Here is a 25,802-nt window from a genome sequence, read left to right as displayed (position 1 = left end):
CAGTGGCGCAGTCTGCTTTGTATCTCTGTGTACTGGCGTACGCAGTGGCGCAGTCTGCTTTGTATCTCTGTGTACTGGCGTACGCAGTGGCGCAGTCTGCTTTGTATCTCTGTGTACTGGCGTACGCAGTGGCGCAGTCTGCTTTGTATCTCTGTGTACTGGCGTACACAGTGGCGCAGTCTGCTTTGTATCTCTGTGTACTGGCGTACGCAGTGGTGCAGTCTGCTTTGTATCTCTGTGTACTGGCGTACGCAGTGGCGCAGTCTGCTTTGTATCTCTGTGTACTGGCGTACGCAGTGGCGCAGTCTGCTTTGTATCTCTGTGTACTGGCGTACGCAGTGGCGCAGTCTGCTTTGTATCTCTGTGTACTGGCGTACGCAGTGGTGCAGTCTGCTTTGTATCTCTGTGTACTGGCGTACGCAGTGGCGCAGTCTGCTTTGTATCTCTGTGTACTGGCGTACGCAGTGGTGCAGTCTGCTTTGTATCTCTGTGTACTGGCGTACGCAGTGGCGCAGTCTGCTTTGTATCTCTGTGTACTGGCGTACGCAGTGGCGCAGTCTGCTTTGTATCTCTGTGTACTGGCGTACGCAGTGGCGCAGTCTGCTTTGTATCTCTGTGTACTGGCGTACGCAGTGGCGCAGTCTGCTTTGTATCTCTGTGTACTGGCGTACGCAGTGGCGCAGTCTGCTTTGTATCTCTGTGTACTGGCGTACGCAGTGGTGCAGTCTGCTTTGTATCTCTGTGTACTGGCGTACACAGTGGCGCAGTCTGCTTTGTATCTCTGTGTACTGGCGTACGCAGTGGCGCAGTCTGCTTTGTATCTCTGTGTACTGGCGTACGCAGTGGCGCAGTCTGCTTTGTATCTCTGTGTACTGGCGTACGCAGTGGTGCAGTCTGCTTTGTATCTCTGTGTACTGGCGTACGCAGTGGTGCAGTCTGCTTTGTATCTCTGTGTACTGGCGTACACAGTGGCGCAGTCTGCTTTGTATCTCTGTGTACTGGCGTACGCAGTGGCGCAGTCTGCTTTGTATCTCTGTGTACTGGCGTACGCAGTGGCGCAGTCTGCTTTGTATGTCTGTGTACTGGCGTACGCAGTGGCGCAGTCTCCTTCGATGCCCGCGTCGAGCTCTGCTTCTTGTTCCGTAGAGGACGCCTCTCGGCAGATCTTCTCCTTAGTAATTACTGAAGCCGTTTCACAGACCTGGATTAATTTAGTTTGACCTTCCTCTGCATCTCTCTGTCTGCGGAGGTAAAGCGGGATGCCGCTGAGATTGTCTGTCTGTAATCTGACAAATCTTCATTTCAATGCATTTTATTTCTTCTTCTTAGGGCTGCTTTATCTGTGAGATGTACCAATCAGCCCGCTGCAGTGACTGGATAACGCTGAATAACTCTGCTCTGATATTATAGTTATTACACTTGTCAGGGCAGATGCTGCTTCTCCTGGATATATGAGGAGCTCTGTCTGTCCTGATGTCAGTCTCGACATCAGCGAGATTCAGAAGTTAGTAATGGCAGGTTATTCCTTTCCGTTTATATCTCCTTTAAATGGAGCTTGAAGTGAGAGGGGTATGGAGGCTGCCATACTTATTTCCTGTTATGCCATACCAGTTCCCTGGCTGTCCTGCTGATCTCTTTGGCTGCAGTAGTGTCTGAATCACACACCTGAAACAAGCATGCAGCTAATCCAGTCACACTTCAGGCAGGGAGCACACTTGACTGTTTTCGTGCGCGTTTTCTGTACAGAAAAACTGAGAACACATGTTAATCAATGAGCTAGTCCACACTTAAGATGTTGTTCGCGCGCAGAAAAAAAACTGACATTCTGCATCCTGATTCTGCACATTTTGTCAGTTTTCTCTATCGATTATATCAGCTGCTGTGAAAAAACGCGCGCGTTTTCCTGCATAGAAACACACTTGGTGTGCAGAAAAAGTGTGCAGAAAAACGCGCGCGGAAAACTGAAAGACAAGTGTGTTCCCTGCCTCAGTCACCTGACCTGCTGCATGCTTGTTCAGGGGCTATGGCTAAAAGTATTAGAGGCAGAGGGTCAGCAGGGCTGCCAGGCAACTGGTATTGTCTAACAGGAAATAAATATGGCAGCCTCCATATACCTCTCACTTCAGATTCCCTTTAATATGACAATTCCTTAATGAACAAAAGATAATAATGCCTTTATATTCCACCACTAATGACTCTGATAAGGCAGAGAGACGCCACATTAATAAACATTATTGGGCTATTTTCCACTTGATGCCATTTTTTTTCTGCATTTTACAATGGAGTACAAATCGCAAACACAGGAACATCAGCAAACTAATGAGACTCTCGGGACCTTTAGTACCAGTGCGATGTGATGTTGCCTGATTGCAAAAGTCCTGCCTGCTGCACTTCTTCTGTGTTTTCTACTTGCGTTCTAAACATCCAGTAAAAACTGCAGTAATATCGCATTGTGAAATCGCAACTGCAATTGATAGTGGAAAACAGCTGTAAACAAACGGTTGGATTTGCGCTGGGCCGCTGCCCACACCGGACACAATCATTCTCTATTCCATCATCAAGAATTTTAATGTACAACGACTTATAACCAAACATTCCTGTGTGTGTGGGTTTCCTCCAGGCATTCTGTGCACCTCTCACATACCAAACACATGCTGATAAAAAAAATTAAAAAAACGGACCCTAATCCATGTACACACGCCTCATGATGTATGGTCAGATCCACCATGAGAGAGACCTCTGATCAGAGAGGGGTCTGCTGCCTGCCCATACACTGCAGAACGATATTTGATAGATTTCAGCATGAACGCTCTCTAAAATGAGCCTCTCCACCACCTGTCTGGTCAGTTGGCCTGCAAATCGCCTGATGAGTAGTCACCTTTAGGCCTTGTACACATTATAGGCGTTTTTGCATAAATTTTAAGTGCGAGTGATTTTCTAAATCGCCCTGAAAGCGATTGTGCAATGATTCTCTATGAGAGAGTTCATATCTGAGCGGTTCGTTTGCGATCCGCTTTGAAAAGCGATGCTTGGGCCATTTTTGAGGCGATTTGCCTCAATGGAAGATATAGGAAAAACGAAAAACGCTCACAAAATCGCTTTGGCAAGCAATTGCGTAAATGTTTTTTTTTTTTAAATACATTGTATTTATTACGGATTTTTTTCCGGAACAAAAGACGGAAGCGTTCTGAAAAAGGGCTTTCAAAAACGCCCACAAAAACGAGCGAACGCGCAGAAAATCACCGGAAAATACTTAGAAAAACTCAGGAAAAAAAGCCCACTGCGGACGGACACGCGAACTGAACGCAATGTGAACAAGACCTCAGAGCAGGTGTTTTCTGGTTTGGGTAGACAGTTGTACACTGGTAATGTTCTGTGTCTTGTCTACATTACCATCAATGTGCAGTAAGAAAGACTCTGGCTGACAGTTCAGCCCTCCCCCTCCCAGTGTGTGCAGTGCATGCAGGAGATTACATGATGGTGATATAATCACACAGTGAGCTAATCCTTTTATAGTGGAGCTGAACTCTTGCACAGGACAGAAGGAAAACATAACAGAAATGCACCCTGTGTGTATTTAGAGAGTTTAGCCTGTCTAATCCGAACACTGTGAATCCAGAGCAGGTAGACTTGGGCGCAGCCGGCGCCACCATAGACCGTAATAGGAATTACAGCTATAGCGGCGCAAAGTGAGTAACGTCGGGGGCGTCAGAAGATGGAGCTGAAGTTACTTTCATAACACTATAATTCTACCTCCAGCAAAAGCTGGAAGCTGAATTATTTCATTCCCCACCATCCATGGCGGCCTGGAGGGGGAATAGTAATTACCGCGGCCGGGACTTGTGCAGCAGCAGGATCAGCCATATACCGGCTGTATCCCAAGACTCCCGCGCCGATTCCTCTCAAAGGCCTGGTGCACACCAAAACCCGCTAGCAGATCTGCAAAATGCTAGCAGATTTTGAAACGCTTCTTCTTTTTCTGCAGCGTTTCAGCTAGCGTTTTGCGGTTTTGGGAAGCGTTTTTGGTGTAGTAGATTTCATATATTGTTACAGTAAAGCTGTTACTGAACAGCTTCTGTAACAAAAACGCCTGCAAAACCGCTCTGAAGTGCCGTTTTTCAGAGCGGTTTGCGTTTTTCCTATACTTTACATTGAGGCAGAAACGCCTCCGCAATCCTAAATCTGCAGCAGCCCGGGAGTATGCGTTTCTGCAAAACGCCTCCCGCTCTGGTGTGCACCACCCCATTGAAATACATTACCCAAGCGGATCCGCACCCGCAAGCGGATCGCAAACCGCAGCCGAACCACTCTGGTGTGCACTAGGCCATACTCCTTATCTGTGACTAAGCACAAGTTGTAATTTGATCTCTCACCTGTGTCACATGACTGCCACCACAGAGATGGCAGATAAGCTGATTTATAAGCACAGGATGTTAACCCTATGTCTGCTGTCATGAAAGCAGGAAGTAGACACACTGCAGATTTATTGCAAGATTTGTATCCGCTGTAACAAAGAAATGTTTTCTGTGAAGTTTATTATGCTGTTGTGTATCTTTTATGCTAGGTACACACCATACAATTTTCTGGCAGATTTACCTGCCAGATCGATTATTTCCAACATGGGCGATCTGAATTTCGATACATTTTTTTCGATGTTCCGATCATTTTTTCGATCGTTTTTTTCAATCGATTTTTGTTTAGTTCTATGAAATTCGATCAAAAAATTGAGGAATCGGTTGAAATTCAAATCTGACATGTTGGAAATAATTGATCTGGTAGGTAAATCTGCCAGATAACTGTATGGTGTGTACCTAGTGTTAGAGCAGAGTGGAGTTCTGAGTTCAGGTCCACTTAAGGTGAATGAAAATCACAGCTTGTATCTTCTGGCTGCGCTGTTCAGAGGCAGAGGGGAGGCATTGGCCAGGATCCGGCCTCTCGTCACATATTATCTGGTATGGCAGGTCTGTGGGTGGCGGTACAGCTGCGCTGTTCAGAGGCAGAGGGGACGCATTGGCCAGGATCCGGCCTCTCGTCAGATATTATCTGGTATGGCGGGTCTGTGGGTGGCGGTACAGCTGCGCTGTTCAGAGGCAGAGGGGAGGCATTGGCCAGGATCCGGCCTCTCGTCAGATATTATCTGGTATGGCGGGTCTGTGGGTGGCGGTACAGCTGCGCTGTTCAGAGGCAGAGGGGAGGCATTGGCCAGGATCCGGCCTCTCGTCAGATATTATCTGGTATGGCGGGTCTGTGGGTGGCGGTACAGCTGCGCTGTTCAGAGGCAGAGGGGAGGCATTGGCCAGGATCCGGCCTCTCGTCAGATATTATCTGGTATGGCGGGTCTGTGGGTGGCGGTATAGCTGCACACACTCTGAGTTATGCGACCACCACCTCCGGAGACGCAGCATTTTGGGACATACAGTGTAACTTTGTATTTGTAACCGATAAAATGTGGCGTATCGGCGATGCGAGCGATCTCTGCCGTGTCCGGCTCCCACACTAGTTCACCGTACAGCAGCAAGTGGGCAGCTGTAATTAAATCCATTTGTTTCTTTGTTGTGATTTATTGAATTTCCCTCTCTATACACTCTGCGGATTTTGGGAATGACCGTTAAAGAGAACCAGAGATGAAGCACCCTCTTGTATTTTACCTTATAAATCAGTGGGAACATGACAGTAAACACCTAATCTGCTCTTTGTTTCATCGTTCTCTGTTTAATCTGCCTGTTATCTCCTCTGATAAGAATCCCCGACTGAGCACTGAGTCTAACTTTGCTACGGAACGATTATAGCTGAGTCTGTCTTCTCTGGTGTCTTTTCAAGCCCAAGCCTGCCCCCTTGTGGCTTTGCTATAATGACTCAGCTATAATTATTCCCTGCAAAGCCAGACTGAATGCTCAGTCTGGGATTCTTATCACAGCTGATAACACACTTTTAGCAGTGAGGATGAAACAGAGAGCATGGTAGGTGTTTTCTCTAATGTTCTTACTGATATATATGGTAAAATACACAAGGGTGCTTCCTCTCTGGTTCCCTTTAAGGTTTCCAGAGCAATACAAGCAGCCGACCTATCAGAATGCAGATAGCCGCTTCCATATACCGTGCTGCTAATAATGAAATCTCAGTATTGTGTTCCTGCGGCCGCCAATGATGTCACTCTCCCAGCATGCCTTGCCACACACTGTCCTGTAGGCGTGGCCACAAGCAGCCGGCCTATCAGAATGCAGATAGCCACTTCCATATACCGTGCTGCTAATAATGATATCTCAGTATTGTGTTCCTGTGGCCGCCAATGATGTCACATTCCCAGCATGCCTTGCCACACACTGTCCTGTGGGCGTGGCCACAAGCAGCCGGCCTATCAGAATGCAGATAGCCGCTTCCATATTCCGTGCTGCTAATAATGAAATCGCAGTATTGTGTTCCTGCGGCCGCCAATGATGTCACATTCCCAGCATGCCTTGCCACACACTGTCCTATGGGCGTGGCCACAAAGCAGCCGGCCTATCAGAATGCAGAAAACTGCTTCCATATACCGTGCTGCTAATAATGAAATCTCAGTATTGTCTTCCTGCGGCCGCCAATGATGTCACATTCCCAGCATGCCTTGCCACACACTGTCCTGTGGGCGTGGCCACAAGCAGCCGGCCTATCAGAATGCAGATAGCCACTTCCATATACCGTGCTGCTAATAATGATATCTCAGTATTGTGTTCCTGTGGCCGCCAATGATGTCACATTCCCAGCATGCCTTGCCACACACTGTCCTGTGGGCGTGGCCACAAGCAGCCGGCCTATCAGAATGCAGATAGCCGCTTCCATATTCCGTGCTGCTAATAATGAAATCGCAGTATTGTGTTCCTGCGGCCGCCAATGATGTCACATTCCCAGCATGCCTTGCCACACACTGTCCTGTGGGCGTGGCCACAAGCAGCAGGCGTATCAGGATGCAAAAAACCGCTTCCATATACCATGCTGCTAATAATGAAATCTCAGTATTGTGTTCCTGCGGCTGCCAGTGATGTCACTCACCCAGCATGCCTTGCCACACACTGTCCTGTGAGCGTGGCCACAAGCAGCCGGCCTATCACAATGCAGAAAACTGCTTCCATATACCATACCTCCCAACATTTTAAAATTAGAAATCGGGACACAGGCCACACCCCTAGCCACACCCCCTAACCACACACCCCAAGTCACGCCTACCATAAAGTTTTTTGAAGATTTTTTTTTTTTTTTTTTAATATTGATGCCCTTATATTTTTTAATAAATATATCCCTCATATACCCTGCCCGTGGGTGGGGCTAACTGTAATGTAGTTATACCAGCTAATATAGTTACATAAAAAAAATAAGAAGTAAATGCACATAATGACAGACAGTGTTTCCCCAGTAAACGCACATAATGAGATACAGCTTTTCACCACTAAATGCGCATAAGAGACAGCTTTTCACCAGTAAATGCACATAATAAGAGACAGCTTGTCACCACTAAATGCATATAATAAGAGACAGCTTTTCACCACCAAATGCACATAAGAGACAGCTTTTCACCAGTAAATGCACATAAGAGACAGCTTGTCACCACTAAATGCATATAATAAGAGACAGCTTTTCACCAGTAAATGCACATAATGACAAACAGCCAGTTGTCCACAGTATATGTAGCCAGCGGTATATGTGCCCAGTATGTGTAGCCAGAGGTATATGTCCCCAGTATATGTAGTCAGGGGTATATGTCCCAGTAAATGTAGGCAGGGGTATATGTGCCCAGTATATGTAGCCAGGGGAATATGTGCCCAGTATATGTAGCCAGGGGAATATGTGCCCAGTATATATAGCCAGAGGGATATGTGCCCAGTATATGTAGCCAGGGGGATATGTGCCCAGTATATGTAGCCAGGGGGATATGTGCCCAGTATATGTAGCCAGGGGGATATGTGCCCAGTATATGTAGCCAGGGGGATATGTGCCCAGTATATGTAGTCAGGGGTATATGTGGCCAGTATATGTAGTCAGGGGTATATGTGGCCAGTATATGTAGCCAGGGTGTAAATGTCTCAGTATATAGGCAGGTGTATATGTAGCCAGTATATGTAGGCAGGGTTATATGTCCCAATATATGTAGGCAGGTGTATATGTAGCCAGTATATGTAGGCAGGTGTATATGTGCCCAGAATAGGTAGCCAGGTGTCCCCCTCCCCCCAGGAGGGGAGCAGCGCAGAGAAGAGGGAGAGCGATGGGCAGCGGTGGAGAAGGGGGGCAATCTCAATACTGACAGCCGCCCGGGACTTGGGGGGCTCATACCAGGATAGCGGGAGAGCCCCCCAAAATCGGGAGAATCCCGACGAAAACGGGACGGTTGGGGACTATGCATATACCATGCTGCTAATAATGAAATCTCAGTATTGTGTTCCTGCGGCTACCAATGATGTAACTCTCCCAGCATGCCTTGCCACACACTGTGCTGCGGGCGTGGCCACAAGCAGCCAGCCTATCAGGATGCAGAAAACAGCTTCCATATACCGTGCTGCTAATAATGCAAATTTCAGTATTGTGTTCCTGCAGCCGCCAATGATGTCACATTCCCAGCATGCCTTGCCACACACTGTCCTATGGGCGTGGCCACCAGCAGCCAGCCTATCACAATGCAGAGAGCAGCTTCCATATACCGTGCTGCTAATAATGAAATCTCAGTATTGTGTTCCTGTGGCTGCCAATGATGTCACTCTCCCAGCATGCCTTGCCACACACTGTCCTGTAGGCCTGCCCACATAGAGAAGTGCCTTTTAACCGGAACCCAATGTGACATATTTATTTCCTACAATGCACATTGCTCGGCTGTCCTGCTGATCCTTTGCCTCTAATACTTATAGCCATAGCCCCTGAACAAGCATGCAGATCAAATATCTATGACAAATCTGACAAGATTAGCTGCATGCTTGTTTCAGGTGTGTGATTCAGACACTACTGCAGTCAGAGAGATCAGCAGGACAGCCAGGCAACTGATATGGTTTAACAGGAAATAAGTATGACAGCTTCCATGGGTTTCACAATTTGGGTTTATCAGCCAATTTATTTAAAAGCTTGCAAGTGCTCCAGCCCAATTTTTTTTTTTTTTTGATTTGTTGAATTTGCTTGTCACTGATTAGTACTGCTGTAATGTGTATTTATGGCCACGTGAGACTAGGGGGCAGTGTGAGACAATAACAGAGGACTTCTGCTTTCAGTTTCTGTATTTTCTGCTTGTAGAGAGACATCAAAGCATTCCAATAATTTACAGCACGAGTGTGAGATGAGGACAATGCTGGGGAGAAGGGGAATCAGGACCCCACAATTTGTGAATACTATCTCCACTAAACATGGGGCATTTGTATTCTGATAGCTTTATTCATGTGCGTATTCTATGTATGTAGGAACTAGATTGTGAGCTCCTCTGAGGGACAGTTAGTGGCAATACAATATACTATGTACAGCGCTGCGTAATATGTCGGCGCTATATAAAATACTTAAAAAAATAAATAAATGTAACAAATAAAAAACTTAAATCTATGGAAATATAATGGTCTTATGACTGATTCCTTCACATTTTATTCCAGCCTGTGAGCTGCACTTTGAAAACACTAAGATCCCCGTAGAGAATGTGATTGGAGAAGTCGGTGGCGGATTTAAGGTAAGCAGCGGTACTTGCAGTGCATTTGTTTCCAGGTAGAGGTGTTTATTGCAGGGCTGTGGAGTCGGTCCAAAAATCCACCGTCTCCGACTCCTCAGTTTAGGATTCCACCGACTCCGACTCCTCGACTCCGACTCCTCTAATTTGCATATTACAATTTTGTTGATTAAAAGTATGTAACATGAAATTTGTCTCTTAACTGCCAACGCTTAGGAATTTTACAAGACAACTGAAGTGAGAAGGATATGTAGACTACTATATTTATTCCCTTTAGACTAAAACTAGTCCTTGGTAAGAGTACTTGTAAAAGGTACAAACCGGAACAAAGAACATCTATCAGGCCCTAGGCAATGTAACTGTGGGTACATGTAAGAGTGATGTGCAGGTACTCTGCAGGGGAATGAGGAGATTCTTCCTCTATTACACATTCTTCATGCATAATTTGAACAAGGTTTATGGGTGACAGACAACACCTCTGTGTTCAATGTGCACAACATTCTCAGTGGATTCCCTGCAGCTCTGTGGGGTGTGCATATGTAGAGTATAGTACTACTGTGTAACAAAGTAAACCTGAGACAGATGAAATTAAAGTTTTATACATACCTGGGGCTTCCTCCAGCCGCCTTCAGGATAATCAGTCCCTCGTTGTCCTCCTCCACCACCTGGATCTTCTGCTATGAGTCCAGGTACTTGAGCCAGTCGGGCGTAGTGCGCATGCACACACTCCGCCGCCAGGAGCATACTACACCTGTGCAGCACTATTGCGCAGGTGCAGAATGTTCCTGGCTGTGGGAGCGGCATGCGGCCGGACATCGCTGACTGGCTGAATTACCAGGACTCATAGCAGAAGATCCGGGTGGTTGAGGTGGACAGCGAGGGACTGATTAGCCTGAAGGGGGCTGGAGGAAGCCCCAGGTATGTATAAAACTTTACTTTTCATCCGTCTCAGGTACCCTTTAATTTGTAGTCACCAAACCAAATTTTAACAACATATCAAATTATTTGATTTCATCAGCAAAGGGAGTGCATACATTTGCATAAATCAGCATCAGTGCAGAATTATTTCCATCTCATTGACCATCTCTATTAGTGACACAGCTACACATCAGGCTTTATTCTTACAGCATAGATGTTATTTAGTATATATAAGAGATTCCTGTGTACACATCATATATACAATCACAATCAGATAGTAATATCTGACCTTAAAAATACGGGGACTGCTTTATTGAAGCAGAACAAGTAACTAATTTTGATTGGTTTATTTCATTTTTGTGGACTAAGCACAGCTATTACTGTATATATACATTATTTTTAATGACTATTATCTGAGAAATAGAACATTTTATCATATTTTCTATTTTAATTACAGTTACAAATTCATTAGGAGTCGGAGTCGGTGCATTTTTTCCCGACTCCGACTCCAGGCACCCAAAATTGCCCGACTCCACGACTCCGACTCCACAGCCCTGGTTTATTGCTAGTGGTTTGCCCTGTATTCGGTCATGCCATGTGTTTGACAAGTCACACTTTATGCCAGTGATAGCTGCACTGTGACAACTCATTCCATGGCCTTCCTCAGACTCTGCTCAGGACTCCTCCCCTCTCTTCACTGACACATTTCCAGCAATAGCTGCACTGTGACGACTCATTCCATTGCCTTCCTCAGTCTCTGCTCAGGACTCCTCCCCCTCTCTTCACTGACACGTTTCCAGCGATAACTGCACTGTGACAACTCATTCCATTGCCTTCCTCAGACTCTGCTCAGGACTACTCCCCTCTCTTCACTGACACGTTTCCAGCGATAACTGCACTGTGACAACTCATTCCATTGCCTTCCTCAGACTCTGCTCAGGACTCCTCCCCTCTCTTCACTGACACGTTTCCAGCAATAGCTGCACTGTGGCGACTCATTTCATCGCCTTCCTCAGACTCTGCACAGGACTCCTCCCCTCACCTTCACTGACGCGTTTCCAGCGATAGCTGCACTGTAACTACTCATTCCATTGCCTTCCTCAGACTCTGCGCAGGACTCCTCCCCTCTCTTCACTGACGTGTTTCCAGCAATAGCTGCACTGTGGCGACTCATTCCATCGCCTTCCTCAGACTCTGCACAGGACTCCTCCCCTCACCTTCACTGACGTGTTTCCAGCGATGGCTGCACTGTGACGACTCATTCCATCGCCTTCCTCAGACTCTGCACAGGACTCCTCCCCTCACCTTCACTGACGCGTTTCCAGCGATAGCTGCACTGTAACTACTCATTCCATTGCCTTCCTCAGACTCTGCGCAGGACTCCTCCCCTCACCTTCACTGACGCGTTTCCAGCGATAGCTGCACTGTGACGACTCATTTCATCGCCTTCCTCAGACTCTGCGCAGGACTCCTCCCCTCTCTTCACTGACACGTTTCCAGCGATAGCTGCACTGTAACTACTCAGTCTATTGCCTTCCTTAGACTCTGCGCAGGACTCCTCCCCTCTCTTCACTGACGTGTTTCCAGCAATAGCTGCACTGTGGCGACTCATTCCATCGCCTTCCTCAGACTCTGCACAGGACTCCTCCCCTCACCTTCACTGACGCGTTTCCAGCGATAGCTGCACTGTAACTACTCATTCCATTGCCTTCCTCAGACTCTGCGCAGGACTCCTCCCCTCTCTTCACTGACGTGTTTCCAGCAATAGCTGCACTGTGGCGACTCATTCCATCGCCTTCCTCAGACTCTGCGCAGAACTCCTCCCCCTCTCCTCACTGACGCGTTTCCAGCGATGGCTGCACTGTGACGACTCATTCCATCGCCTTCCTCAGACTCTGCACAGGACTCCTCCCCTCACCTTCACTGACGCGTTTCCAGCGATAGCTGCACTGTAACTACTCATTCCATTGCCTTCCTCAGACTCTGCGCAGGACTCCTCCCCTCACCTTCACTGACGCGTTTCCAGCGATAGCTGCACTGTAACTACTCAGTCTATTGCCTTCCTTAGACTCTGCGCAGGACTCCTCCCCTCTCTTCACTGACGTGTTTCCAGCAATAGCTGCACTGTGGCGACTCATTCCATCGCCTTCCTCAGACTCTGCACAGGACTCCTCCCCTCTCTTCACTGACGTGTTTCCAGCAATAGCTGCACTGTGGCGACTCATTCCATTGCCTTCCTCAGACTCTGCGCAGGACTCCTCCCCTCTCTTCACTGACGTGTTTCCAGCAATAGCTGCACTGTGGCGACTCATTCCATCGCCTTCCTCAGACTCTGCGCAGAACTCCTCCCCCTCTCCTCACTGACGCGTTTCCAGCGATGGCTGCACTGTGACGACTCATTCCATCGCCTTCCTCAGACTCTGCACAGGACTCCTCCCCTCACCTTCACTGACGCGTTTCCAGCGATAGCTGCACTGTAACTACTCATTCCATTGCCTTCCTCAGACTCTGCGCAGGACTCCTCCCCTCACCTTCACTGACGCGTTTCCAGCGATAGCTGCACTGTGACGACTCATTTCATCGCCTTCCTCAGACTCTGCGCAGGACTCCTCCCCTCTCTTCACTGACACGTTTCCAGCGATAGCTGCACTGTAACTACTCAGTCTATTGCCTTCCTTAGACTCTGCGCAGGACTCCTCCCCTCTCTTCACTGACGTGTTTCCAGCAATAGCTGCACTGTGGCGACTCATTCCATCGCCTTCCTCAGACTCTGCACAGGACTCCTCCCCTCACTTCACTGACGTGTTTCCAGCAATAGCTGCACTGTGGCGACTCATTCCATCGCCTTCCTCAGACTCTGCGCAGGACTCCTCCCCCTCTCCTCACTGACGCGTTTCCAGCGATGGCTGTACTGTGAAGACTCATTCCATCGCCTTCCTCAGACTCTGCACAGTACTCCTCCCCTCACCTTCACTGACGCGTTTCCAGCGATAGCTGCACTGTAACTACTCATTCCATTGCCTTCCTCAGACTCTGCGCAGGACTCCTCCCCTCACCTTCACTGACGCGTTTCCAGCGATAGCTGCACTGTGGCGACTCATTCCATCGCCTTCCTCAGACTCTGCGCAGGACTCCTCCCCCTCTCCTCACTGACGCGTTTCCAGCGATGGCTGCACTGTGACGACTCATTTCATCGCCTTCCTCAGACTCTGCGCAGGACTCCTCCCTCTCTCCTCACTGACGCGTTTCTGTCACTTGCAGGTTGCCATGAACATTCTGAACAGCGGCAGATTCAGTATGGGCAGCGCCTCGGCCGGGATGATCAAGAAATTAATTGGTAGGTATTCCATATTGCTGCAGTGTGTGTAACAAGGCGTATCTACAGGGGAGCAGGTATGGAATGTGCCATGGGCACCTCTTACTGGGGGCGCTGCTCTGTAGCATGCTTGGTGTTACATACAGATTCTAGTTATTATCTATGGGACATTCGCCTACCAAAATGGTACAAAACTCCATTCTTATAGGCCATGCTTCACTTCGACTTGGACACAACCAATTCACCTGAGACAAGACGTTAAGCTGTTTGGGGGAGCGCCCCTCTCGGGGGGGGGGGGGGGGTCAGGGGGGTTAATGTTTGCTATAGGCGCAGTTTTCCCTAGGTACACCTCTGTGTGTGTAGCACAAATTCTGGGTGATTGTGAGATGTGATTGGCTGGATCACCTGATAGATCGGTGAGCCCGGGATTTGCTGGGATGGCTTCTTGCTTTAGCTTGTGATCCCAAATAGAAGTGTTCAGTGAGATTTCTAATCATGCCAACTTGCATGCAGATTTCATGCAAACTATATGCAGCCCACAAACTGACATCATGATTATTCTTTACTGTAAGGCCCACTTTTGATTTCCAAGTAGATAATATTTTTAGAGCATATTCAGCCTTCTACTTAATTGTTTTAATCAATGCATTTTCTTGCCCTGAATAAAGGGCCCCAACTTTGTACAGCATTTAGCTTGCTCCATAAAAATGTATTAAAAAAAGAGTTTGTTCTGTTGCAGAGCTGTAGAGAGGCAGAGACTGGGGGGCGGGGCTTCCGGCATGTCTGCCGATATACACTGCTGCTTATCATTCATGAAAATTACAGCATTGTATTGCTGCTCCCTGCGGCTGCTAATGTCACTCTCCCAGCATGCCTTGCTACACACTGTCCTGTAGGCGTGGCCACCTAGGCTGAAGGGCGGGGAACTTTTATTGTTCTTATATATAAAGGGTAAATGACAGACGGATGTGAATATTTGTGCCTGGAACCTGGACGTTCAATGTTACAGCCCCGGCATCTGGAGAGTTAGAGAGAAATCCGCCTATAGTCAGTGCTGGGTGTCAGATGCCGGGATTATACTGATCACGCCGGTTGCCGTTTGTCTTTTCTGGAGGGTTGCGGAGTCCTCCGGTCTTCTGCTTGGTAAATGTTTCCTTCTGTCTCGTGTATACAGAAATGACAGCGGAATACGCCTGCACGAGGAAGCAATTCAATAAAAAGCTCAGCGACTTCCAACTCATCCAGGTAAGACAAAATATCAGCAATATTAACCACTTTATCTACCACTGCAGTATATCTACTTCCTCTGTGACTTCATCTAAGCCACGGGGACATAGACGTGTCTTGTAGCTGAAGCACAGCTGTGCAGGATTGGGCTTGCTCCTGTGCACACCTCCGATACTATCTGCTGCAGCACTAATTGGTGAAAGGGAATATATGTTCCCTGAGCAAATAAGATTGTTTTTTACCATTAAAAATACTTGTATTTCTTACTCCGTTCATAGTGAAAAATACACACTGTAGCATTATTTCAGAATCAAATACCCTCACCATAAATTGTGACAGGAACATAATCTACGTTTTGTGATAAACGGTAGAAATAAAAACAAAATTTGTGTTTTTATCTACAGTAGCACTTTTTACCTTTTAACTGCTTAAAGGGAACCTAAACTGAGAAGGACATGCATTTTTCTTTTAAAATAATACCAGTTGCCTGACTCTCCTGCTGATTCTGTGTCTCTAATACTTTCTGCCACAGTCCCTGAACAAGCATGCAGATCAGGTGCTCTGACTGAAGTCAGACTGGATTAGCTGCATGCTTGTTTCAGGTCTGTGATTCAGCTACTGTTGTAGCAAAGAGATCAGCAGGATGGCCAGGCAACTGGTGTTATTTAAAAGGAAACATCCATATCCTTCTCAGTTTAGGTTCCCTTTAAGGTTTCAGAACGTAGATTCTACATCCTAATTAGTCCCCCTGTGTGTTCTAGGACGTAGAATCTACGTCCTGCATTATTTCCCGCCGCACGTGCACGTGACTAAGCATGCTCGTTCACAGTCACATGAATGGTCCTGTGAATTATTGGTGCTGTTAGCTAGCAACAATCATTCAATAAAGTTAGAAAAAAAAAAGTTGTAAAAGTAAAGAAAAAATTTAAAGTGACATGGGCCCAATAAAATAAAGTTGTTGTTTTTTTTTTTTAAATTCCCCATTAATTTTTAACCCAAACTTAGCCTATTAACCCATTATTAACCCCTGCAATACCTAAACCTGTTTATAAACGTTTAATGACTGCCGCCAGTAGCTATCAGATGCGATCACTAGGGTGAAAGTTTCAGGCCCCAATGCTCTACAGATGTAACGCTCTGCCATTGCCTATGATGCATCTGTACAGCTCTCTGGCCCCTGAACTGTCACCCTAACGAACGCATCCGATCGCCACAGACGCGCAGACTGGGGATAACGCTCTGCCACATGCTCAGCTAGAAGTAAAATGTGGCATGTGGGGTATCATTTTAATCGGGAAGGGCCAAATTATTTATTTGTAAATGTTTAATAACTGTGGGATGTGAGATGTAAAATTAAGAAGGGTGAAAAATAAGTTTTAAATAAAATGAGTTTACGCCATTTGTTTCCCATAAATGGACTATAAAACAAAATAGTTTTAGGAGAAAAATATTACCCAAAGAAAGCCTAGATTGTACTGAAAAAAACAAGACGTGTATCACTAAGATGGCATAGATAATTAAAATGTTACTGCTGTATCAAAACGACACAGCTAAAGTGTCAAAAATGTCAGGAACTTTAAGGTGTAAAAACCGTGAACCGCGAAAGGGTTAAACTGCAATAGTTAAAACTAAGAAATAATGTTTTTCATTTTTTTTTTCTTATTTTTCCATTAGGATGAATAGAAAGCAAAATTGTTCTAGAGAAAAAACGCCATACAATGAAAGTCTATTTTGTGTTGAAAAACAAACAAAATATATATATAATTTAATTTAGGTGTCATAAGTAGGAATAAAGTTATTTCTGATTAAATAGTCCCTATAACTAAACTGTCAGAACTGCTCCGGTCCATTGTGGGGAAACAAGACCTTGAAGCGAAGTGGGTCAGATGACATATCCGAGGGTGTTTGTGAATGATCAGCAATAAGATGGCTATGAACACACAGCATTGTCTTCCAGCTTCCTGTCCCAGGATTGTAATAAGAACGATTGGTAAAGCCTGATACACACACGTGCAATGAGGGCCAGCAGATTGTGAATACTATGTACAGACTGTGTAGGCAAGCTCTTGTACTACATGGAAGTGCAGACATTGGCCAATCCGGATTGGATGTGTGTACCAGGCTTAACGGCTATTCCCACGTTGTCTGAACCTCTGACTATCGCTGCTGTTGTGTGATTGGTTGGGGGTGGGGGGTGACTGGTAATTCTGATTGGTTGCCCAGGGGAACTGCTCCACCCCTTTAGGATAAATGTCTGATTTATGATTGATGTCGGCTGCTGGTTCTCTTCCTGCAGGAGAAGTTTGCTCTGATGACCATGAAGGCCTATGTGATGGAGAGCATGGCGTATCTCACCGCCGGGATGATGGACCGGCCAGGCTATCCTGACTGCTCTGTGGAAGCCGCCATGGTTAAAGTACGGCCAGATTTATTGTCACACCTGGGTCTGTCTGTGTGTGGATAATATATTAGCAGTGATATAATCCTCAACAGTGGTGTAAGTAAGAAGCTTGGGGCCCCAGTGTGATTTGTGCATGGGGCCCCAGTGTGATTTGTGCATGGGGCCCCAGTGTGAGTTGTACATGGGGCCCCAGTGCGGGTTGTACATGGGGCCCCAGTGCATCTACTGATGTGGAGCCCCAAAACTTATCAAAGACAGCTGCATTTTTTGAGAAATGTATTTAGAACAAGGAAACACTTTAACCACTTTCCCCCCGCCCGTACGGATTTCTCCGCCCCTTTTTCCATCCTTTAACCCCCAGGGACGAAGAAATCCGTACTTTCCGCGCTCCCGCCGCTGCCCGCGCTCCCGCTCGTAAACACGCCGCCCGCCGCTAGTAAACACGCCGCCGGCCGCTCGCCCGGAGATCAATGAACGGGAAAATCCATTCCCGTTCGTTGATCTAAGCCCCGCAATGATCCGCTGCTCTCCGATGAGCAGCGCGATCATTGTGAAAAGATACACACTTACCCAGCCTCCAAGTACTTCCTCTAAGCTTCCGGAAGGACGCTTGGAGGTCGCATTAAAACAAAAAGTTACTGTGGCCATCTTGTGGCCAAATGGTAAACTACACCCTACACATTTTTCACATACAAATAAATTACTTTTACACAAAAAATTAACTCATTACCTCCCACACTCCCAAATTTATTTATTTTTTTGTAATTAAAAAATGTACAATAAAAAAAAATACATAAATAGTTACCTTAGGGACTGAACTTTTTAAATATTTATGTCAGGAGGGTACAACACTGTTACTTTATAAACTATGGGCTTGTAATTAGGGATGGACGCAAAACTGAAAAAAATGCACCTTTATTTCCAAATAAAATATTGGCGCCAAACATTGTGATAGGGACATAATTTAAACGGTTTTATAACCGGGACAAAAGGGCAAATACATTTCATGGGTTTTAATTACAGACTGTAGAAAGTGAAGTCCGCACGATGTCAGTAGAATCAGTATGGCTTTATTCAATCGTTACACATAACAAGCTAAAAGCCAGCACCACAGGTTTTAATTACAGTACCATGCATTATTTGAAAACTATAATGGCCGAAAACTGAAAAATAATTAATTTTTTTCCCACATTTTTGCTATTTTCCCATTAAAACACATTCAGAATAAAATAATTCTTGGCATAATGTCCCACCTAAAGAAAGCCTAATTGGTGGCGGAAAAAACAAGATATAGTTCATTTCATTGCGATAAGTAATAATAAAGTTCTAGACGAATGAGTGGAAGGAGCGCTGAAAGGTTAAAATTGCTCTGGTGGTCAGGGGGTAAAACCCCTCAGTGGTGAAGTGGTTAAGGATTACCACTATGCAAGGCACATATAGAGGTAAGCATTACCAGTATAGCACAAGAAAAGGCTAATAAGATTGATGGAGGGCCCCGATGCAGCCACAACCTCTGCATCCCCTCTTGCTACACCACTCATATTCGAGCCGTGTTGTGACTCCCACCATGCTGTTCTCTCGTGTGTGTGTGTGTGTGTGTGTGTGTGTGTGTGTGTGTGTGTGTGTGTGTGCGCGCGTGCGTTATAATATTAGCAGTGACATCAGCCCTGGAGCCGTGTTTTTACTCCCATCATGGTGTTCTCTCTCAGGTGTTCAGCTCCGAGGGGGCGTGGATGTGTGATATATATTAGCAGTGACATCAGCCTCGAGCTGTGTTCTTACTCCAAGCATGCTGTTCTCTCTCAGGTGTTCCGCTCTGCGGGGGTGTGGGTGGGTGTGGATGTGTGTGATGTAATATTAGCAGTGACATCAGCCTCGAGCTGTGTCCTTACTCCCATCATGTTTTTTCTCTCTCAGGTGTTCAGCTCCGAGGGGGCGTGGCAATGTGTGAGCGAGGCTCTTCAGATCCTCGGGGGACTGGGCTATATGAAGGATTATCCGTATGAGCGATATCTGCGAGATTCCCGCATCCTTCTGATCTTTGAGGTAAGCAATGACTTCCGCGATCCCTTCTGTGGGATTTGCAGCAGATGTCGCTCAGATGTGACGCTTATGAGACAAAGTTAAATATGACACTGACTCCCAGCAAAGCGCTGTAATACATGCTCTTATATCTCATCTGCGCTATTGTAACGTACTACTTTGTGGACTACCTTCTAACAAACTGGCCCCGCTCCAATCTGTACTTATCTCAGCTGCTTGTCTCATTCATCTCTACTCTCGCTCTTCCTCTGCTGCTCCTCTCTGTCAAGCTCTTCACTGGCTGCCAATTATCCAGAGGATTCAGTTCAAACTCCTAACCCTAACCTACAAAGCTCTCCACAATCTCTCTCCCCTGTACATATCCTCACTAGTCTCCAGATACCAACCCAACCGCAATCTCAGATCTGCACAGTAGCTTATATTGTCCTCCTCTAGAATCACCTCCTCACATTCATGTATACAGGATTTCTCACGTGCTTCACCCCTCCTCAGGAATGTCCTTCCACAACACATCCGCCACTCTCCCATCTTTGTTATTGGTAAATTCTCGCTCAATACTACGGTAACTTTTTCTTTTTTTTTTATAATCTTTATTTTAGAAATTGTGTAAGACAGTTGAAAACATAGCAAGCAAAAACGTTGCATATTACAGACATTGTTGATTACAATAAATACCTTATTAACTTCGTGCGGTTAGACATTTCTTGCAAGAATGTGTGTGCTCCAGCGCACAGAGTATATACCTCATATTTATTACTAATGTACTAACATTGTTGGTGCTATAATGACTCACTTTATATAGAGCAATGGAGCTTAAACATCTATAGGGTCTATAAGTGTGTTATATAGCGTGAGTTATTTGTCCACTCAATCTCAATATTAGTTTTAGTGATTATACCCCTCCCTCTCCCCCCCCCCCCCCCCCTGTTTTCTCTCTGGGTGTTTCTCTCCTGTATGTTAATTCCATTTGTTGGTATCTTACTCTGTTTTTGGTAGGCATCACCATCAACTTTTGCCTCAGACCTCTTTGCACTACACTTTCAGTGCTCCTATGTTAGGCTAAGAGCCATTCAATACCGTCTGGAATTCTTCTGTAGTTCTAAAGTAATTCCAGTAAGACCAAGTCTTTTTGTAGGCCTCCATTTTATCTAATGCTGTATATGTGAGATTTTCCATCAGCTCTATGCCATCTATTTCCCTCAACAGTTCCTCCACACCTGGGGATGCTTCACTTCTCCAATGTCGTACCAATAGGCATTTGGCTGCATTAAGGATGTGTTTTACCACTGATGTTTTATAGCTTCTCATAGCCCACTCATTAAGATGAAGGAGGTAGAACTCAGGGGTGTAAGGGACTGGTCTGTCCGTCATAGATGTAATAAGTCGTTCAATTAGTCTCCAGTAATCGGAGATAACAGGACAAAACCACATGATATGTGATAGGGTACCTCTTTCTGTCTTACATCTCCAGCATTTGTCTTCCCTCTCTGTGAACATATTGTGAAGCTTAGCAGGGGTATAGTACCAATTGGTAAGCAGTTTATAATTAATCTCCTGGATCCTAGTTGTTTTGGAAGATTTATGAGCGAATATGCACATTCTATCTTTTTGTGCTGTAGTGAAGGTGATCTGTAGTTCTGATTCCCATGTGTGGAAGAATGAGAAGCGAGGTTCTGCCAGATTTGACATGATAGCATAGAGCTGAGAGAGAGTTTTCCTAATAGGCTCTGTACCGAGGCACAGTTCCTCAAAATCGGTGTTACGTCTAAGTTGGGAGGGTTGGATTCCATGGCTCATTAGGAAGTGCCTGTATTGTAAGTATTCCCACCACCTAATGGTTTCGTTCTCCTGTCTTCCTCTGAGTTCATTTAGATCACTCCATCTGCCCTCTTGGCACATGTCTTTAAAGCAAACCTTTCTCTCTCTGCGTTCTCTATTGCTGCTCCCTCCAGAGCTCCCTATCCCAGGGTTATGTGAAAGTGGTAGCAGCGGAGAGGGCCCGGGAGAGAGCCCCAGGATGGCATTTGCCTTATGGAAGACAGTAAGGGTAATGCGGCATAAAGGTGGTAAGCACCAGGAAGGTTGAGGTTTTTCCAGAGTCCACAGCAGACTACTGTTTGGATAGTCTGTTAGGGAATCCTCCAGGCCCACCCATTGCTTGTACTTCTGATGTCTGCACCAATCTATTGCTCTGGTTAGTATTGCAGCGTAATAGTAACGCCGGACATTAGGCAATGCAAGCCCCCCTCTCTGTTTAGTATTGTATAATATATTTCTCTGGAGACGCGGAGGTTTCCGTTTCCAGATGTACCCATTAAACGTTGTTTGCATCTGCTGTAGATATGTAATGGGGATCGCTATTGGAAGCGTTTGGAATAAGTATAGAAGTCTGGGCATGGCATTCATTTTAATGACCGCTATTCTCCCGAACCATGACAGCTGGGGCAGCTCCCATTTCTTTAGATCTGATTTTAATGTATGTAGCATAGGGGGAAAGTTATATAAGTATGTGTCTTTAAGTGAATTGGAAATGTTAGTGCCTAGGTATTTGATGGCTTTATCGGTCCATTTGAATGGGAAGTTACTTTTAATGTTGTCTACTTCTTCTATAGGGAGCCCTACATTAAGGGCCTCGCATTTATCGAAATTTATTCTAAAAAAGGAAAGTTTTCCAAATTGAGCGAATTCAGAGAGGAGACTGGGAAGGGTCAGTCCAGGTCGTGTCATAAAAAACAGCAGGTCGTCAGCGTAGGCTGCAACTTTGTGATCTGTGCCTTTAATAGATATCCCTGTGATATCACTGTTTCCCCTGATCCTACATAAGAAAGGCTCCAGGGCCAGGGCGAATATTAGAGGGGATAAAGGGCAACCCTGCCGAGTACCATTTGTGATATGTAGGGGTTCCGAGAGTATTCCGTTCACTTTGATCTTGGCCGTGGGGACAGTATAGAGAGCATTAATACAAGCGAGCATTCTGTCTCCCAGGTTGATCTGCTGCAACACAGCCCGCATCCATGTCCAGCCCACTCGGTCGAAAGCCTTTTCGGCATCTGTGGATAATAACATGCAGGGTTTGTTTTCGGACCGAGCGAGCTGGATCAGGTCTACTGCTCTTATTGTGTTGTCTCTTGCTTCCCTCTGTGGAATGAATCCTACCTGGTCCCAGTGCACAAGATATCCCATATGTATTGCCAGTCTGTTCGCCAGCACTTTTGAAAATATTTTCAGATCTGAATTTAATAACGAAATTGGGCGGTAGTTGCCGCAGGCTGCGGGATCTTTTTGTGGTTTGGCTATTACTGTGATATGGGACTCTAGTGTTTGTCTGGGTAGGATAATTGATTCTCCTCCTCCTGCTAGCGCGTTAAACATCCTACATAAGTAAGGAGTTAAAGTGCTTTTGAATTTTTTGTAGTACTCGGCAGGGAATCCGTCAGGCCCCGGAGCCTTTCCTGGTTTAAGTCCCTTGATGACCTCCCCAATCTCCTCTTCCGTAAACGGCTCCTCTAATTCCTTTTGCATGTCCTCTGAAAGCTTTGGCATGTTAGAGTTGCTGATATATTCTTGTGCAGCAGCTAGGCTGGGGTTTTTACAGGTACCCATGGGCTCTTGGGTCAGGTTGTAGAGTTTGTGATAGAACTCTTGAAATGTTTTAGCAATGGATTCACTCCTTATGTGCTTTGTGCCTGCCTGATCTATTATGAATGGGACGTATGTTTTCTGTTGTTGCTGTTTAAGTGCTCTTGCAAGGAGTTTCCCTGACTTATTTCCGTGTAAATAAAATATGTGCTGACACCTGCGTGCCGCTTGTTTGGCACTATCTTGCAGTATTTTGTTAAGTTTGTGCCTTGTCTCACCTAGTATTTTCTGATCGTTGGTGTTGGGTAAGTGTTTGTGTTTGTATTCCAGGTTACGGATTTCTTCCAATAATTTTTTAATTACTTCTCCTCTTTCCCTCTTTAGTTTTGCCCCCAGTCTAATTAGAGTTCCCCTCATTACACATTTATGCGTTTCCCACAGTATGGTGGGCGACACATCCCCCACATCGTTATGCACAAAGTAATCTCGCATCTGTTTCTCTATGTCTTCTTTCACGGCCTTGTCCTGTAACATGGAGATATTAAGTCTCCATGTGAGCGGCAGCTCTCTTTTAGCTCTGCAATTTATCGTCATTTGTACCGGAGCATGATCCGAGTACGTGATTACTCCAATGTCAGATGTTATATACTCTGATAGAAGATTGTGTGACACCAATATATAATCTATTCTGGAGTATACTTTGTGGGTTGCTGAAAAGAACGTATAGTCTTTCGTTGTGGGATGTGTCGCCCTCCAGACATCTATTAACTGTCTATTTTGTAAGGCTTTTTTGATTTTGTTTAATTTTGCGTAGGCAATGCTAGTTCTTCCATGTGAGGTATCCAGATTTGGGGTGAGGGCCACATTAAGGTCGCCACCCAAGATGATGCTACCTTCAGCAAAAGTATCTAACACTGACATCGTATTTTGGAAGAACTGCTCCTGCTCAGAGTTGGGCGCATAGAGGGACCCCAGGGTGTATTTTCTATCTTTGATGAGACATTTAACAAACACGTATCTTCCTGTGGGGTCAACTTTAGTGTCAATTTCCGTGTATGGGAGAGAGCCACTAATAAGTATTGCGGTTCCTTTTACTTTAGACTGGGACGAAGTGCTGTAGTATGAGATTGGGTAGCGTCTATCTCTTAATTTTGGATGGTCTGACCCTTTGAAGTGGGTTTCCTGCACAAAGACTATTTGGGCTCTTTGGCTCCACATATCTTTTAAGAGAATACGTCTTTTCTCTGGGACATTAAGGCCTTTAGCATTGATGGTGACAATTTTTATGCTAGCCATAGGATGCATTTTAGATTTCTATTAACCAGGAAGAAACACCCATGAGAGAATTCAAAATTACTGCTGTCAAAGCGTATAGTAAATATGATAACATTAACCCAAAACATTAACCTGTCCTTCAACGGAAGGGAAACCTTAAAGTGTTTGGCCATTGCCATTTTCTTGCCCTGTCTGATCAGGGTAGTCCTATGAGGGAAAAAGGATGCCACGCACTGCCACATGAAATGGCAGCTCCCTCTCTCCTCCACCATCATACCGTTAGTGCTTATAGACATTATTAATTAAGCTGTCATATCTATTATACCAAGTTCCGCATTGCGACACACTTAGTGTTCGCATTAATCTCTTACCTCTGGTCGAATATCCCTTGCACCAATTGCAAAAGGTCTTAGAGACTTATTTATCTCTGTGTTGGGCGTGAGGGAAGGAGGCACCCGAGAGGGGGCCGAGGGGAGAGCACCCCCACAATGGTTAATTGCATTCATTTCTTATCTGTAATCCAGGGAGTACACGTCATTTTATCAGACCCACGGGTGGGGAAGGGGCCAAAAAAGGGGGGGGGGAGGAGCCTATCCTTACTTTGCTTCCATAGGCAAGCAAACGCTCCTTCCTGATGGGGGGTTAAATGCATCTATTTAGAGTGCTTTAGGAGTCAATAAGGCATTATGTGAGGCCTATGAAAAGGAAAGTGTCATTATTATGCCCCCAGACACGGACGGAGAGGAGAGCACCAACGCCACTTCACACACACCCCGTATAGTGGATCTGGGCCTTATTCCCGGGGCCTCTAATATGCGTGTAGATATTTCTGCCCCTTTAACCGCCCCCTGTACGATTACATGTAAAGTATCCCACTCATGGGCTGTATTCAGAGGGAGTTTAAGTGTTTGTCATGAATGCCCTGGCCGGGCGCTGTTCCAGGGTCAATAGAGATTATCAGATCTATTTATGTCCTTTCATAGGGATCAGCATGCTGCCACATATAAATCGGGGTGTGTGCTTCCAGCTCGGTGTCCGTCTCCATCCCTGTCCCGGAGCATCGCACCCATAGGGTGCAAATATATAAACAATTACATTGTAATTAAGGGTGTAGATATAGTTATATGTATGAGGAGTAGCACGCTCCCGGCTCCAGCCCGGCATAGCCATCCCCTCAAACATATATCGTGGGAGTAGACTGCATCAAATCAAACAAATAGTCCACAGTTCCCCATAATATGGCTATCTATAGAAACAACACAGCAGTAATATCAGGAGCCTACATTCCCAGCGACACATATTCCCATTTCTTCACTGGCCCTCCCTCCCACGATCTATCTGTAGCTTTATTCCTGTTACCGATACACCACTGTGTA

The 25,802-nt window shown here is 45.9% G+C and overlaps 1 protein-coding gene across 1 annotated transcript in view; it reads left to right on the top strand.

Moving 5' to 3' along the window:
• The window catches only part of ACAD9 (acyl-CoA dehydrogenase family member 9), a 105,323-nt gene that overhangs the window by 59,716 nt on the left and 19,805 nt on the right, over positions 1–25,802 (top strand). The window contains exons 8-12 of the mRNA XM_068251834.1: positions 9,597–9,670; positions 13,847–13,922; positions 15,076–15,146; positions 17,425–17,544; positions 19,447–19,575. Coding sequence (XP_068107935.1) covers positions 9,597–9,670; positions 13,847–13,922; positions 15,076–15,146; positions 17,425–17,544; positions 19,447–19,575 — 470 coding nt within the window. The remainder of the gene's footprint in view (positions 1–9,596; positions 9,671–13,846; positions 13,923–15,075; positions 15,147–17,424; positions 17,545–19,446; positions 19,576–25,802) is intronic.

This window comes from Hyperolius riggenbachi, chromosome 9 (genome assembly GCF_040937935.1).
Source record: "Hyperolius riggenbachi isolate aHypRig1 chromosome 9, aHypRig1.pri, whole genome shotgun sequence".
NCBI classification, from domain to species: domain Eukaryota; kingdom Metazoa; phylum Chordata; class Amphibia; order Anura; family Hyperoliidae; genus Hyperolius; species Hyperolius riggenbachi.
The sequence above is the reverse complement of the archived record's forward strand: the minus strand, read 5'-3'. Positions and strand labels throughout refer to the sequence as shown.